At 47.0% G+C, this 15,592-nt stretch overlaps 2 protein-coding genes across 2 annotated transcripts in view; one reads left to right on the forward strand and one right to left on the reverse strand.

The window, feature by feature from the left end:
- Nucleotides 1-1,647: 1,647 nt before the first annotated feature.
- On the reverse strand, nucleotides 1,648-9,095 carry FARSA (phenylalanyl-tRNA synthetase subunit alpha). The gene is made up of 13 exons (XM_044658439.1): nucleotides 8,949-9,095; nucleotides 8,281-8,418; nucleotides 6,744-6,842; nucleotides 5,929-6,047; nucleotides 5,642-5,734; nucleotides 5,435-5,563; nucleotides 5,221-5,336; nucleotides 4,490-4,574; nucleotides 4,299-4,398; nucleotides 3,099-3,267; nucleotides 2,879-2,956; nucleotides 2,344-2,458; nucleotides 1,648-2,151 (listed from the first exon to the last, which is right to left on the reverse strand). The coding sequence occupies exons 1-13, from the start codon at nucleotides 9,093-9,095 to the stop codon at nucleotides 2,046-2,048; spliced, it is 1,494 nt and encodes a 497-aa protein (XP_044514374.1). The 3' UTR covers nucleotides 1,648-2,045.
- A 5,916-nt stretch (nucleotides 9,096-15,011) lies between these two features.
- The window catches only part of CALR (calreticulin), a 14,283-nt gene continuing 13,702 nt past the window's right edge, over nucleotides 15,012-15,592 (forward strand). Inside the window, exon 1 of the mRNA XM_044670318.1 lies at nucleotides 15,012-15,114. Coding sequence (XP_044526253.1) covers nucleotides 15,027-15,114 — 88 coding nt within the window. The 5' untranslated portion in view covers nucleotides 15,012-15,026. The remainder of the gene's footprint in view (nucleotides 15,115-15,592) is intronic.

A 15,592-nucleotide genomic window follows, 5' to 3' on the forward strand; every position in this document is an offset into this window, starting at 1 on the left:
AAATGAAGTGGAGAAGGAAATGGCAAACTGCTTTAGTATCTTTGCCAAGAAAGCCCCAAATGTGATCACAAAAGGTTAGGCACAAATGAACAATAACTATATGCTAGGGATCCTAGGAACTGTGCCTTCAGTCAGGATATGGCAAAATGAAGACATGCAAGCATTTATGAAGCACTATGCTGTGTCAGGGACACAACTAGAAGAAACAAGCCTCTCTCCAACTGGATTCATATGATAACTCCTTCACTTCCTAATCCCTCCTTTCAAAACCCAAACAGGCCTGAAGAAATGGTGATTCTAGCATTGAATCCTTCCCATTTGTGGAAGGGGTGGAGTGGGGCACATCCCTTAATTAATATTCGTTGTGCCTAATTAGCCACCTTTGTTTTCATTGATTCTCTGGGCTCAGCTGTACCTCCCAACAACCCCTGGACCAGACTCTAACCCACCACCTTTTTGGCTAAAGACATTAACAATTCCTAAAAGAACTCCAAATCACTAAGAGAAATGCAAATCAAAATGTTTCAGAGGTTGCAACTCACACCCAGAAAATTGGCAAAGATGACAAAAGATGGGAAGTGAAACATTGGAAGGGTTATGGAATGACGGGTGCACTAATATTCTTTTGGTAGAGCTCCAGATTGGTCCAACCGTTATGGAGACAATTTGGAACTATGCTAAGAAAGTAACTACAACGTTCACATCTCTTAATCTAAAAATCCCACTACTTGGCATAGCATTTTAAGAACAAAGATAGGATAAATCTAATATACACCAAAATATTTATAGCAGCACTGTTTGTGTTAGAAAAAAACGAAATAAAGTAGACAGCCATCAATTGGGGAATTGCAAAATAAATTATGGAACATTTGTGTCATGTCCTACTGCATCCTAAGAAACAATGAATATCAAAAATACAGAGAAGCATGGGAAGACATATGCTATTCTCTGCCTTTTGTTCATCCCAGATTCCAGAACGTAAAGGGAATGAAATGGAATAAAGATCCCTTTAACAAATTCTTAGGTAGCCACTTTCTCTGGGACTCGGCTTTAATATCTGCAAATGTGGATATCAGATTAAATGATCTCTAAGGTCTCTCTTAGCAATAAATCCAAGGTCAGTTAATCTTTTTAATTTTTTATTCTATGTGATAGGAATCCTAGACATTAGCAAAAGAGCTAAAAGATTAGGATCAGGTAATAAGCCTGTAGGCCTTCTAATGTAAGAAATGTCCTGGACAGCTCCACCCAATCTTACTTTTTTCCCCCAGCAAGTAATGAGACTTGGTAGCCATCATCCAGGGGTCATGACTTTTCCTTGGCCTGAGGGAGATGTCCCTGATTCCCAAGATATAGTTCCCCACCACCACCACCATCACATAAGATGGAGTCTACCCAAAGGCTGTCTTCTCAGACCTAAAGTTCTCAAATACCACCTAAACCAGGGTTCCTAAAGTTCTCTGGATCAGCAACTGGGGTACTGGGCCAAGAAAAAAGAACAGGGGGCAAATCAAGGTCCAATCTATTGAGGTAGAGGCTGGGTCCAGCCTGCTGAGAGTGCTCTGCCCAAGACCTGGGAAAACTTAGGGGAGAACAGATATACACCTTCCCCATGCCCACTTCTAGGAGAAAGCCTACTAGGCCAAGGAATTAGAACTACTTTATTCAAGGACAAATATCTGGCTACTGCCTTACTTGAGACTTGGCAAGTGCAGACAGAAGCCAGCTCTGGTGAAGGTACAAAAGAGACTCTGGCTCAAGAAGACATGCTCTGGGGTCCAGCCCTAAATGAGTAGTGAGGATGCCCTGGGAGGTAAGCCAGCCCTACCGGTGGAGGGGCAAAGTCTGGGCTCAGCTTTTCAGATAAATATGGAGGGAAGGCGTGGGAGGGACAAAGCTAAGTTCCACATATTCAGGTGTCCAGGGGAGGAGGGGGTCCAGGTTGGCTCTAGACATCCAGGGAAGTTGGGAGGGCCCAAGCAGTTTCTGAATGAGCACGAGTTGAACACATGGAGCAGGGGGATTCCAAGGGGAAGCAGTGAGGCCTAGGTGTCCAGGCGGCACAGTGGGCTGTCATACACCATCTGTAGGTTCACCTTGTGTCCCACCAGTTCTCGGATGTTGTTGATGCCATACTTGATCATAGTAGGTCTGGGGGGGAGGGAAGAAGGTTAGGGATTGGAGGTGAGCCTACACTCAGAGCTTCTCTCAGTGCCCGTAATTCTAGAGTCCTTGTCCAAGTCCATGACACTCTCTCACACACCTCACAACAGTCCTCCAACAGTAAGTCTTTAGTCCCACCATTCCAGCTTACACTTCCAGCGTGCAGTCCACCTTCCCTACCTCTCCAAGGAAAGGCCCCAGGCTATGACAGACACGCCCTCAGGCAGCCCCATGGGCAGCAGCATCTCTGGCCGGAAGACCCCAGAGTTCCCCACCTCTACCCACTTCTTCAAACCTAGAAAGAAAGAGGAGAAAGGAGTTCAGGTTACAGTCCCAATAGCCTCTCTTCTCCCCAACCCAAGGAGAGGACTCCAGGGACAGAAGAGCCCCCATTTATAAGCTGTGCAGAGCAAGGCCTACGAAAGGCTTCCCTTGGCAGATGGACTCCCTCAGTCTGTACTGTCTTAGAGGAGTGCAGAGTACCTGTGTCTCCCCCTCCTCCCGCTTTCTCTGCACTCTGCCTCACCCAGCAGGTGTGTGGGGAGAGCTCTGTGCCAGCTCCTGCCCATCTGTCTGTCTCTGATCCCATCCTTCCATGTCTGTCCTGGCACCTGTCCTTCCATCTGTCCATCCTTTCTCTTGTCCCTGCCTGCTCCCATTCTTCCCCTCATGATTACTAGATATACAAGCTGACTCTGCCTCCAAATCTGTTTACCTTGATGGTAGCTGAAGACCTCCATGCTAGGCTCAGTGTAGGGGTTGTAGGCTGGCTTGAAGCGCAAATGGGTAATGCCTGGGGAGAAGGAGGGGAAAGGATGTGTTAACTAGCCTCCCAGGTCCTCCTGGTCCTCCCCAAAAGAATAGCCTTTGTGGATAGGCCTCTCTGTGGCTACCTATGCCAAAGACCCTTCCATCCTGCTGGGAACCCTCCTTACCAAGTTTGGTGAAGAACTCTTTGAGGATACCCATGAGGTGGCCCAGGGTGAGGTCATAGTCAGCTACTACACCCTCAATCTGGTGGAACTCAGCCAAGTGGGTGGCATCCAATGTCTCGTTACGGAAAACCCGGTCAATGGAAAAGTACTTGGCTGGGGAGAAGGGCTTCTAGAGAGACAGAAGATTCAGCTCAGTTAGAAGAATGAATAGAGGGGGCAGCTGGGTAGCTCAGTGGATTGAAAGCCAAGCCTAGAGACAGGAGGTCCCGGGTTCAAATCCGGCCTCAGACACTTCCCAGCTGTGTGACCCTGGGCAAGTCACTTGACCCCCATTGCCCACCCTTACCACTCTTCCACCAAGGAACCAATACACAGAAGTTAAGGGTTTAAAAAAAATTAAAAAAAAGAAAAAGAAACTAGCTGGATAGACAGGGAAGGAAACTGGTGGAGACAGCAGCACAGCACAGGGATAGACAGAAACAAAGTCAGACAGATTAACCACAGGAAAGGATAGTACTGGACACATAAAGTAAATGAATTTATAACAGACAATGATTATTACACATTCTGCTATTGTGCTTGGCTCAAATGGCCAATTTGGCTACTGGGAAAACACTTTGCAGGAATTCCCTTTGGATTCTTCATCTTGATTGGCCAGGTCTGGGCAGTGTATAAGTATGGCAGGAACTATGCCAATAACTGGGTGAAGGGGCAAAGGGCTTTAAAATGACTAACTGGGTATTGTCACAGCTTCTAGGTGGTCTAAAAATTCTGCTGAAAAACAGCCCACTGAACACAACCTGCCAAGAGGACCCTAGCTTGCTGGCTTTTGTGGCTGGCCTTGGGACCTAATCAAGATGAAGTCAACTGTCTCTGAAAATGGAACTGATATCTGAGACAGATGTACAAGAAATCCTCCTCAAAAACCATGCAACAAACCACTCGTCTGGATGTGAAAGCATCCACCTTAGACCAATGCACAAGCAGTATACCCTGACTGTACTAACAACTTTCTAATGCCATCTGATGCGCATGCGCGCACGCACGCATGCATGTGGCTCAATTGTGAATCTTTTGAACTCCTAATAAATGCTGCTGGGCTGAAAATCAAGCTCACTTGTTACCCAAGAGTTAATGAACTGAGACAAAGATACTCTGAGAAAAGTGTGCTAACACCTGCAATGGCATTCCCCTAGGTACCTGCTGGGCAAGACGATAGAGTGCCCGGGCACTGGCAGCTGTGGTGTGTGTTCGTAGGAGGTTTTTCTGGGCCTCTTCCAGCTTCCAGTCATATTTGTATCTGAGGGATAATGGAAATGAGGGGTATACCCATTCTTCCTCTGCCCCTCCACCTCTCCAACCACCAATCTCCACACCATTTGGGCTCTCACCCCTGAGAGCCATAGCCACCCCGAGAGTGAGTCTGCTTCACACGCTCCACATAATCCATGGGAAATTCCAGGGCCTCTGCTGGGTCTGGGGAGAGAGGGAGAGAATGAAGTAACAAGAGGCCAGAAGAAGGAGGAGATGATAAGATTAATGATAGCAATATCAGACACATAGTATTTTTTTCTCTTAAACCTTTACCTTCCATCTTAGAATCAATACTGTGTATTGGTTCTAAGGCAGAAGAGTGGTAAGGGATAGGCAATGGGGGTCAAGTGACTTGCCCAGGGTCACACAGTTAGGAAGTATCTGAGGCCAGATCTGAACTCAGGACCTCCCATCTCTGGGCCTGGCTCTCAATCCACTGAGCCTCCCAGCTGATCCCCACATAGTATTTTAAGGTATTCAAAGCACTTTCTGCACATTATCTTAATATCAGCTTCCTTTTAAAGAAAGGAAATTGAGGCTCAGAAAGGTCAATGACTTGTCACCCAGACAATGTCAGAACCAAGATTGGAGTCTAGGTCTTCTTGATCTTCCAAGTCTAGCACCACATCCACTAGGGCCACGTTATTGGCAGGGGAGTGGGGGGCCTGAAAAGTCCAGGGAAGGAAAATAAAGGTGACCCCTGGAGATGAGAAATTCAATTAACAGGACAGAAAGGGGATGGCAGATAAAAAGTTAGAGTCAAGAAAGAGAGAGGGCCCAAAGAGATACCAAGGGATCAAGGACTGACCTTTGAGGAAGAAAGTGTCATGCTGGTCTCGGGCTGGATGCTGCTGGGGCTGAAAGAGGGCATCAAAGTTCCAGAAGGAGCTCTCGATAAAATTGTCAGTTGGCATTTCTGTGAAGCTAGAGGGAGGTCCAAGAATTATCCACAATCCCCATTAGCCTCATTCCCATCCCCATTACCCACCACAGGCCCAAGATTACCCCCTTCCACTGCTCACCCCATCTCCAGGAAGATCTGTCGGAACTGTGTTCGAACTTTCATCAGTGGGTGTAGATGACCACCCTCTGGTAAGACGCCTTTTGATGAGAAGTTGTACGCTTTGAACTTCACATCCCGCCAAGAGCCACTGGAAGCAAAGGAACAGTTGATTATGACTCCTGATTTCCACTGCTACCATGGCCACTCCCTAGCCCAATGAACATACCTGGAAATCATCTCAGGGCTGAGTTCAGCTTCCTGCTTGGAAATGCTGGTGCTAAAGGCGCTTCCCTTGCTCACCCAGTAGGTCTTCAGGGTCCTGAAGCCAGAAAGGGGAGGGGTTGGTGGGATGACCTCATTAACACAAAGAACTGCCCCCTGGTGGGGAAACTGAATACCAACTGCATTTAAGTATGGGGAAGGAAAGGTAGGGGAGCACATAAGGAAGACAGTTTCAGACAGGAATAATAAAGGAATAAAAAAGTTACGAAGAACAATTTAGGGAGGGCTCACACTTCGGATAGCAGCTTCCTCTTCTTCAGTTCATTCCTCTCCTTTTCACTCAGATGCTCAGCTTCCCCATCCTGTACCAGCTGCAGTTTTGCCTGCACCAAGTCCTCCACGTTGTCCACCTAGGCCGGTGTATTATAGTGTGTTTGGGAGCGTATCCACCTACTAGACAGCAAACTACAAGAACAGGGACCATGTCTTATCTAAACTTGGTATCACCTTAGAAGCCCAGGACAGTGTTCAGCACACAGTAGGCACTTAACACTTGCTGAGTGCTTTAATAAACGATGCAGCAAGAACTCCAAAGAAAGGAAAGGGTTAGGAAAATAGGGCAGGAAGGGGCAGCTCCAGTGGACTGAGAGTCAGGCCTAGAGACAGGAGGTCCTAGGTTCAAATATGGCCTCAGATACTTTCCAATGTGTGACCCTGGGCAAGTCACTTAACCCCCATTGCCTAGCCCTTACCGCTCTTCTGCCTCAGAACCAGTACCTAGTATTGATTCCAAGAAGGAAGGTAAGGGTTTAAAAAAAAAAAATAGGGCAGGAGAAAACAGTTAGATAGGAAGAAGCCTAATCTCCAGTGAGACAGATATTCTGATCCAAAGAAAGTTCCTATCCTACTCAAACTATAAGAGGACACAGTGAGGGGGGCTCTTCCATTTATCCTCAACCCCAAAGAAAAGAGCCATATCTCCCTCACCTTCTCAGTTATGTCTTTTTTCATCTCCATCCCATCCAGAGAAACATGTCTCCCTCCCCACAGGAAGTCACATAACCCGATTCACTCCCCAGAACCATTAGTGCTCCAGCCCTACTTACAGCACGAAACACCCGGGGCCCACCAGGTGCATTTTTGTCTATACGGATCCACTTGTTGGACATGGCCTTGCTGAAGCCCACCTTCCCACTGGGCAGTCTCTGGAGGAAGACAGGCAGAAAATGGTATTCAATAAGCTTTTACTATGGGACTATGAGTAAAGGCACTGTGCTAGGTGCTGGGGAATACAAATACAAAAAGGACTCCTGCCTTCACTAAACTTACACTGGGATACAGCATGCAAACACTTAAATATAATATAGTTTAAGAGAAGAGAGCAGTAATTGGGACAGAAGAGACTGAAGGGGGTGGCATCTAAACTAAGGAATGACAGTGATATGGGTAAAGAGATCAGTGGGACCATGGGGATTCTTATATTGACTCTGAGGCTCTTTAAATTTCCTCTTGACTCCTCTTCCCCCAGGGCAGAGGAGTCAAGCCTTAACCCTCGGCACACAATCAGCAGCAACCTCTAACAACATTTTTTGAATTCAGAGGATCATAAATACAGAGCTGGAAGGGACCTTAGACCCCTTCATTTTAGAGATGAGAATACTGAGGACCAAAAAGGTTAGGTGAGCAAAGTATCAATTAATTAATTTAAAATATTAAGTATCGCTAGTGGAATTCAAATTCAGGTCTTCCTGATTCCAAGTTCAACACCTTAATCATTACACTTCTCTTCATTCTTTATGTCAGAAACCCAGTTTATCTCAATGCCTAGTTTCCTCCCTTTTCTTTTCTTCACACAACCACCAAAATTACCTTGTCATTTTTCTGTCCAAAAGCCATAAGTGAGCCTCTAATGCCACCAGAATAAAATACAAATCACATACAAGCCTAAATTTAAGATTCTTAGAGATCTGGCACAGTGATTCCCAAAGTGGGTGCTACCACCCCCTGGTGGGTGCTACATCGATCAAGGGAGGCAGTGATTGCCACAGGTGCATTTATCTTTCCTATTAATTGCTATTAAATTTTTTTTTTTAATTAATTTCCAGGGGGCCAAGTAATATTTTTTCTATCAAGGGGGCGGGAGTCCAAAAGTTTGGGAACCACTGGGCTATAACTTACTTTTCCAGTACTATAAAATTAATTTGTTTTCTGCATTATAGGATCTAACCAAGCTTTATTACAATCTATTTTTGGACTTACTAAACCATCTTTCCTTCTTTGCACTGTAACAAAGTGTTCAATCCCTCCTGAAATTTTCCGAGAACATTTTGTTTGGATCCATTAGACTGTAAACTCGTTGAGGGCAGAGACTGTCTTCCGCCTCTTTCTGTATCCCCAACACTTAACAAAGTGACTGGTACATAATAATTGCTTGCATCATACTCTGTACTCCAAATTATAAGTGTGCGCATCTGTCTATCTCCTACTCCTTATTTCATTAGAACTTTTAGGAATCAATTATCTTTTAATCTTGGTAAATGTCCTCAAGTTACTATCATTTACAAACTAGACAATAAATAAATATCTATTAAACTGAAGTAACATCTAGAACCAGCCTCCTCTAGATTCTGAGTCAGTCAGTACCATGAGCTCACTCTGCACCAGACCCTCTGGAGGGAGGCTATGGAAGACTCTAGCCTCATGGCTGCCATCCTGGGCTATCTCCTGGCCCTCAGGTGTAAGTTCCCATCGTTGAGTAGAACGGAGTTCAGCTTCAATGACCTAGACCCAGAAGAAAAATGCAATTGTCAGGTCCAAGACTGAACTTCCCACTTCCATTTCCCCTATCTTAGCATTATGCATCATCTATCACACGGCAACTCTTCCCACCCCATTCCAAGACATACTTACTGTATCATTCCCTCTCCCCCATCTCATCTCCCATCTCCAGATGATGACTTTGAATCCTGTCCCCAATCTAGTCTTCCATTCCTGAGGTTCCTTACGTCCCACTTTCTGCCCTACCTTCAGACACAATCTCTCTCCTCCCAGCTCCATCCCTGGCTCTTCATGCCCAGATGTGCTCCCTCCTCCAGTCTCATTCCCGCCTTTCCAAACCCAGCAAGCGACCCTTCACTGCCAGGATGAGGCTGCTCCCCCCGCCCGGTTCCAGTCTGCGGTTCCCTGCCCATGACCACTTCTCCCGCCCCTTGGCCGCTCTGGAGTTCAGCGTGTGAACGCCCCTTTCATCCAGTCGGTTCTTGCTAGGTTGCATCAGCCGACCCTAGTCTGCAGACCCGGCACCGTCTTACCTCCCCCAGGGCCTGCAGGCTCTTGACGGCGCCCACCACAACTTGGTGCTCCAGGCCCAGCGCGCTTGACAGCTCCAGGCTGTCCAAGCCGCCATCGCAGCCCTCCAGCCGCTGCAAAAGCAACTGAGAAACTGGCCCGTCAGCCATGTCTGCGCGGTGAGGATGGGAAAGGACACGCCGGAACCGGAAGCTCCGCAGCCCGGAAGAGCGAGGACCTACAAGGACGCCATCTTGGGGGTGGCGCAAAACCCCCGCTGCTGCGAGCCGCCATCTTGAGTGGGTCAGAGGGCCAACAGTGAGACTGGAGAAAGAAAGAAGGGCAGGGTCAGAGGGTCAGTTGATTCAGTGAGACTGGGGAAGCCGGGAAAGCCAGCACTTCCTCCATGGATCTTTTTGCTGAGGCCTCAAGCACCGACCTATTGGGTCCTACTGATCCCCCGCAGCCTAGCCCCACTTCTTTCCCCCTCAACCTGAGGCTTACCAAAGCCTCTGTTGATCTCATTTGACCCTGAAGCTCTACTAGGTGGTTCACGAGATCCAAGTTCAAGGAGCCAGCGATTCGGCCTTAGAGGGAGCTTTTGATCGCAAAAGCCTCACACCTTGGGTGTGATGGACCAAAGACCTCATTTGGAGTAGGCAAGTAGAGAGTGCCCAGCCTGTGCAAGTCCGGGGACAGCTGCAGATACTATAATGAAACAAGCCAGATCAGCAGAGCAAAGAAATCACCAGGCCTGGCCCCCAGACCCACACCATTTCGCACCCAACCTGGAAATCTGGCTTCCCCTTCTGCTCCCTCCTGCTCAGAATCACCTGGGAAGTTCCCTGCTTCAATAAAATAATCTCTTTCCTACCCATGTTACAGGGACCTTGTGCTTTGTAAACTTTGAATTGAAGCACTACAGAAGTGGTTGTTTTCACTAAAGTTCCTTTGGGTTCTAACTCAGAGGAGTTTAAGTTATTATAGTTCTTGCTTTATGTAAATACTCATTATAAATTCAACTTTAGTAAAGAATTCTTAAAGAAATCTGAATTAGAATTCTGCACTATGATCTAATTGAGTTGCTAGCTGCAAGGATTGGAGAAGAAAGGGAACCCAAGGGAGAAACAAAAAGGTTCACAAAGAAATAATTGGCAGAAGCGTTAAATCATTTGAATGTTTCTTGAATTTAAAAGATGAACCCAAATACTTAAAGATTTTTAAAAGGCCAAAGATAGGCAAGGATAATTATTGCCTGCAATCATCAGATATGAGAGGTAAAAAAGAGAGCCACTATCTAAACATCTCTCAAAAAGTCACACAGCAAACCACCTGTGATAAAGGCTGGGTACAGTAGATGGGGAAAGGCAATATACTGCAAACCTGTTAACTTTATAGTACTGTACATATTTTGTCATTAACTTTACCTTTTATTTTATAATTCTGGGTATTATCATAGTATGGCATTTAATATGCCTGCATTTTAGTGCATTTTATAAATTGTATAAATATATTTTGTATACACCTTTGTTGTTATATAGGCTAAGTAAAGTGGTTAGTGTTATGAGTAAGATTAGATTAGCTAGTTATTAGGTATTGATTATATATTGATCAGGAACCAAGCAGGAAGGAGTTTGCTTGAAGCACTGTCCTCTTTTCTTGGCTCTGTAGATCTTGTTCTTTCCTTAAACGCCACACCACACAGGATCCCAGGGGAAAACAGGATGCAAGGTGTCCTTTGCTCTGAGGTCTCCCAGGCTGGCAACAGTTTTTGCCTACCACTAATGGAGTCCACACACAGAACACAGATAGACTTCTCCTCCTTCATTCCAACCTGGAATTCCCAGCTCCAGCTCCTTCCTGCTAGGTACTTCCTAATCAATATATAATCAATACCTAATAACTAGCTAATCTAATCTTACTCATAACATTAGTAGGGGCAAATTCAAATTATGTAAAAATTGATTTACAAAGAGGTATGCTAAACTGTCCATTTAAGTAAAGCAAGAATTGATTGTACTAGGTACCTACTGTATGCTGTGCCTGCTGTGGGAAGGGGAGAGAGAATTATGGCTGTTAAGGCATTTTTTATTTTCTAAAATGTTTTTCCACTTGTCATTTTCATTTAAAAACCACAGTTGTGCTTGCTCTTGGGTTAACTGGGTCCAGAGACTGACCTACTTTCAGTGCCTTGCTTGTTGTAAGCATTTGAAAAAAGTTGAATTATTGAGTTGAAGTTGACAGGTGGGGAAACTGGGAAACTGGTCAGTAGAACATAAAGGAATCAGGTAAAAAGGTCACAAAGCAGAGCTAGCACTAGAACTAAGATCTCCTCATGCTAAAACTGGGCCTTTTCTATTATAAATTACCCTCCCTCCTTAGTCCCCACAGAGGGTTAACAAGCCTACATAGTCCTGTTATCACTGTTACAATAACAACTTACATTTCTATTATGCTAAAAGGTCTACAAAGTACTTTCCTCAAAACAATCCTGGGATGTAGTTAGTGCAGTTATTCATCTTGTATTAGACGAAGTGGCTTAAAGAAATAGAGACCCTTTAAGTGAACAGAGGCAAGATTCAATCTTTCTTATGAGAAGGGGTCATGTCCTAATGGCAATGCCCCACACATGGGTGCAGATACAACCATTTTATAGATTCTTGCTGCAAACCCCTACCCACTCTGTTTGATACCCGTGGTCTGGGGCTGAATTTACAATCTAGGGGTGAAAGACTACCCAATCAGAAAGCAAAAAGTTACATAGCATAAGCACCCCCTCCATAGTATGAGCCCTATCGTGAGTTTCACCAGGTAGGGGTTGGGGTTAAGAAGAGGTAGCTATGTCTTCCGGAGGGACACTTCTGACTTTCTAAAGGTCAGAGGAGATAAAAAGGTAGGATAGCCTAATGGTTTGCTTTCTTTGAGATAAGAGATCTTTCGACCCACTGGGCCTATGGCAATAACAAAATGTCCTTGAGATGTTATTCTGAATTCCTAAACAGGTTTTTTTCCCATCTCTAATGGAATCCCACCCTGAGAAGAACAAATTAATTCTTTTCTCTCCACACAATCTGAATAAGGAATGCTTAATTATAACAGGTTAAGGAAATAGAGGTAGAGAGCTGTTCAGTGACTAAAGGCCACAAAAATATCAAATGGTGGAGCTTGTATGAGAGCTCTGCTCTTCTGACAACACTGCCTTTGGGTGGACACAACTTGAATCCCTGAGAAGTTCTAAGGAAGGGTTTTCATACCTCTTGCTTTGAAGCTCCAGACCTATCTTCTCATACCTATTCTGCTGAACCAACTGGTTAGGTAGGAATACTATTGGCCCTGGGCCCATCCCTCCCCCAAACTAGTGCCCTTAAAAAAAAAATTGGCTTCTATGTTAGAGATCCTGCTACTCACCAGGCCAAGTTATTCTTTCTTCATCTTTAAGAATTCCTTTATGTTCTACTGATCTTGTCCTGGTCAGAAGCTGACTCTTGGACCTGCCGCTCTCTGTTACCCCATGGAAACTGTTCCTTTTATATTAATGAGCTTGTTTTCCAAGCAGTTCTCTCTCCTTGAAATTTATCCTGCCACATCCTTTTGAGGCTGAGGGTGAATTTCTCTACCCCACAGTTGCCAACCCCAGAATGAACTCTCAGAGGCAGCATAGTCCACTGCATTTGGATTCAGAAGACCTAGCTAGACACAAATCCTGGACCTGATATCTTTGTAATTTTGTGCTATCAGCCTGTTTCTTCATTTATAAAATGAAGGAGTTGGAGTAGCTGGTCTCTATGGTTCCTTCCAATATTAAACCCCAGTAAGACTGGACTACCACACTAAATCCTTTAACTCAGGATTGATTGCACATTTGGCATTAGGTGATGCCACTGTCTTGTCTCATTCCCCACCCTAGGTTCTGATGAGCCTCTTAGGGACCATGTGTCTTAGATGAACAGGTATGTCTGGCTCTGGGCCTCTTTTCTTCTTCTCATTTACTCAGTGAAGGGATTGTTTCACTCTTCCTATTTCCTCAGTGCTTACCACACAATAGACAAGTCATAAATATTGATTGGTTCATTCCTGAGGGTTCAGTCCAGAACTTGAGGAAAAGGACAATAGTTGTTGCCAAAAGGGGTCCCTCATGGCAGTTGAATCTATTTCATTGCAGGCCCCCCATATACCTTATCTTGCAAGCACAGTCTCTTTTTCCCTCTCCAGCTCCCCAGCCACCCATTCCCCAGGCCAAGCCGTTTGGGTTACAAAAGCTCAGCAGTTTGTGGAAGACCACAGCACTCATCTGCCCCTATCCCTCCCGCCCCCTCCAAGTATAAGGGCTTCTTGCACAATGGTAGAGGAGCCACACAGAGTGAGGGTAGAAGAGGATCCTTTGATCAGCCCATCTAGCAGACATCTGATCTCCAAAGAAAGAGCTAAGACAAAAAAGTATTACATCGAAATCAGGAGGACTTCATTTAGAGATTGGGAGACCACTTGTCAAAGAGAGTAGCCTTGTTCAAAAATGGATTGCATTAGGTTAGAGTTCTAATCCTACTCTAGGAGTCTGTGAGATCTACTAGTCTAACCTTTTTATTTTACATAGGAGGAAACTAAGATTCAAATGGAGTAGCAAGTTGTCTAAGGTCACAAGGCTTTTTTTTTTTTTTAAACCCTTGTACTTGGGTGTATTGTCTCATAGGTGGAAGATTGGTAAGGGTGGGCAATGGGGGTCAAGTGACTTGCCCAGGGTCACACAACTGGGAAGTGGCTGAGGTCGGGTTTGAACCCAGGACCTCCTGTCTCTAGGCCTGACTCTCACTCCACTGAGCTACTCAGCTGCCTGGTCACAAGGCTTTAAGTAGATCTAGGACTAGAACAAGCACTTTCACAGCAAGAACCAGAGATTTTCAATCCAATTTGCATTTGAATCTTATCTCTGTTAATTTCTGGGTGGTCTTGAAACAAGTGTTTTGCTTTCTGCTCCCAAATTTCCTTATATGAAAAATGAGGTATCATCCACTGAAACATAGGTCATCAGACTCCAAACCCAAGACTTTTTGAACCATACAAAGTTTAGTCCTGCCCTACCCTGCCACAGTCACGTATGGCAATCCTTGCCCACACCCTTCCCATTGGACTCTTCCCCCTACATCTCTTGAATCAACTTCTGACTGAGAGCTTTGCATTTCTGCATCTGATAGCTAAATGGAGGTTAAATGACCAAACCAAGGTCACACAGCTGGGGCTTGATCCCCAACATCTAAACAGCACCCGTTTCATCACTCATGGTAGTACTGCCCCTTTGCCCACCCAGTCATCTTGCCCTGGTACCATTCACAAGTGTGGTGGATGGAGCCTTGGGAGCTCCAGCATGGCTGGGGGCAGACTGCCTGTGGTTGGGCAGGGGAACCTCCTGTTCTGGGACTTCCACTTCAGCTCAGGGGTCATGCGGATGCTACTCAGGGGAAGGTCCCAAGGGAAAGTAACGTGGCCAGAAGGGCCGGAAGTTGGGACCCCGTGGTGGGGTCTGGCAGAAGGAGGTCCCATTTCTCGAGCTAAAGGATTCCAGGAAACTCTGAGGAGGGGCCTAGGATTGGAGGAGAGAGAGCCGACCACTTCTCTCCTTCCCAGCCCACCTCGACCTCTAAGAAACTAGTGAATAAGGAGGGTAAACTGTAAAGGAAAGGTTGTGGGGGGCGGGGTAGAAGGGCCTGGCCGGCTCATCACGTGATCCTAGCCGGGTCCGTGCACTTCCCTCCCCCCTTCAAGAGGAGCTGTGGGCGTCCCCCACAACGCGTGGTCGTTCTTCATTGGCTCGTGGCTGCGGCCAATAGAAAGCGGCCATCTGGGAACCCAGCGTTCCGAGGCGCAGCCTAAAGTGCTGCGCCGGCTCGGGGCCAATCGGGAGGAGCCTTGCGGGTCCCGGGGCCAATGGGCGGGCTTAAGGGGCGGGCCCACAGGCCGGGCGGCGTTGGTTTGAGGGGGGCCGGGTATAAAGGAGGTAGGTGGTCGGCGGCGGCTGTCCCTACTGCAGAGCCGAAGTGCTGCCGTCCGTTGCGGAGCCTGAGTCAGGACCCGATCCCCCGCGCCCCTACCTGACCCTTCCTGTCATGCTGCCGCTCCTGCTGCTGGGCCTGCTAGGCCTGGCCGAGGCCGCTGGGCCCATGATCTATTTCAAGGAGCAATTCCTAGACGGAGGTAAATGAGAGCCACCCGGGCCTGCGGCCCCGCCCCGCCCGGGGCGCCCCGGGCCCTCCCGAGTGCTTCACCCGCGCTGCGTGGTCCTGACCGCCCCAGCGGCCGGTCAGGTACCGGGGTGGAAGGGGACGTTGGAGGGTCCGCGCGCGCCCTGTCCGCCGCTGTCACGGAGGAGGGCGGGGTAGGGGTCGCACCCCGACCGCCCTTGTCATCTCAGGAGCGTAGGAGGTTTTGCGGCCCTCGAAGTCTTCTCCCCCTAGGACGGCGCAACATTCCCGCCCCTCCCCAGTGTGGTGGCTACGACTTTCCCTGGGGGCCCATCTTCCCTCCATTAGCCCGGAGGATAGCCAACAGCGGGTCCCCCGAGCCATTCTCCTTGGTCCCTTCGCCTCCTGCAGCCACCTGCCACCTGCCACCAGCTTACTCTCTCGAAACCTTCCCCAGCCTGTGCTGAGTCTGCTGCTGTTGGGGGGGGGGG

Source organism: Gracilinanus agilis, chromosome 1 (assembly GCF_016433145.1).
Source record: "Gracilinanus agilis isolate LMUSP501 chromosome 1, AgileGrace, whole genome shotgun sequence".
NCBI classification, from domain to species: Eukaryota; Metazoa; Chordata; class Mammalia; order Didelphimorphia; family Didelphidae; genus Gracilinanus; species Gracilinanus agilis.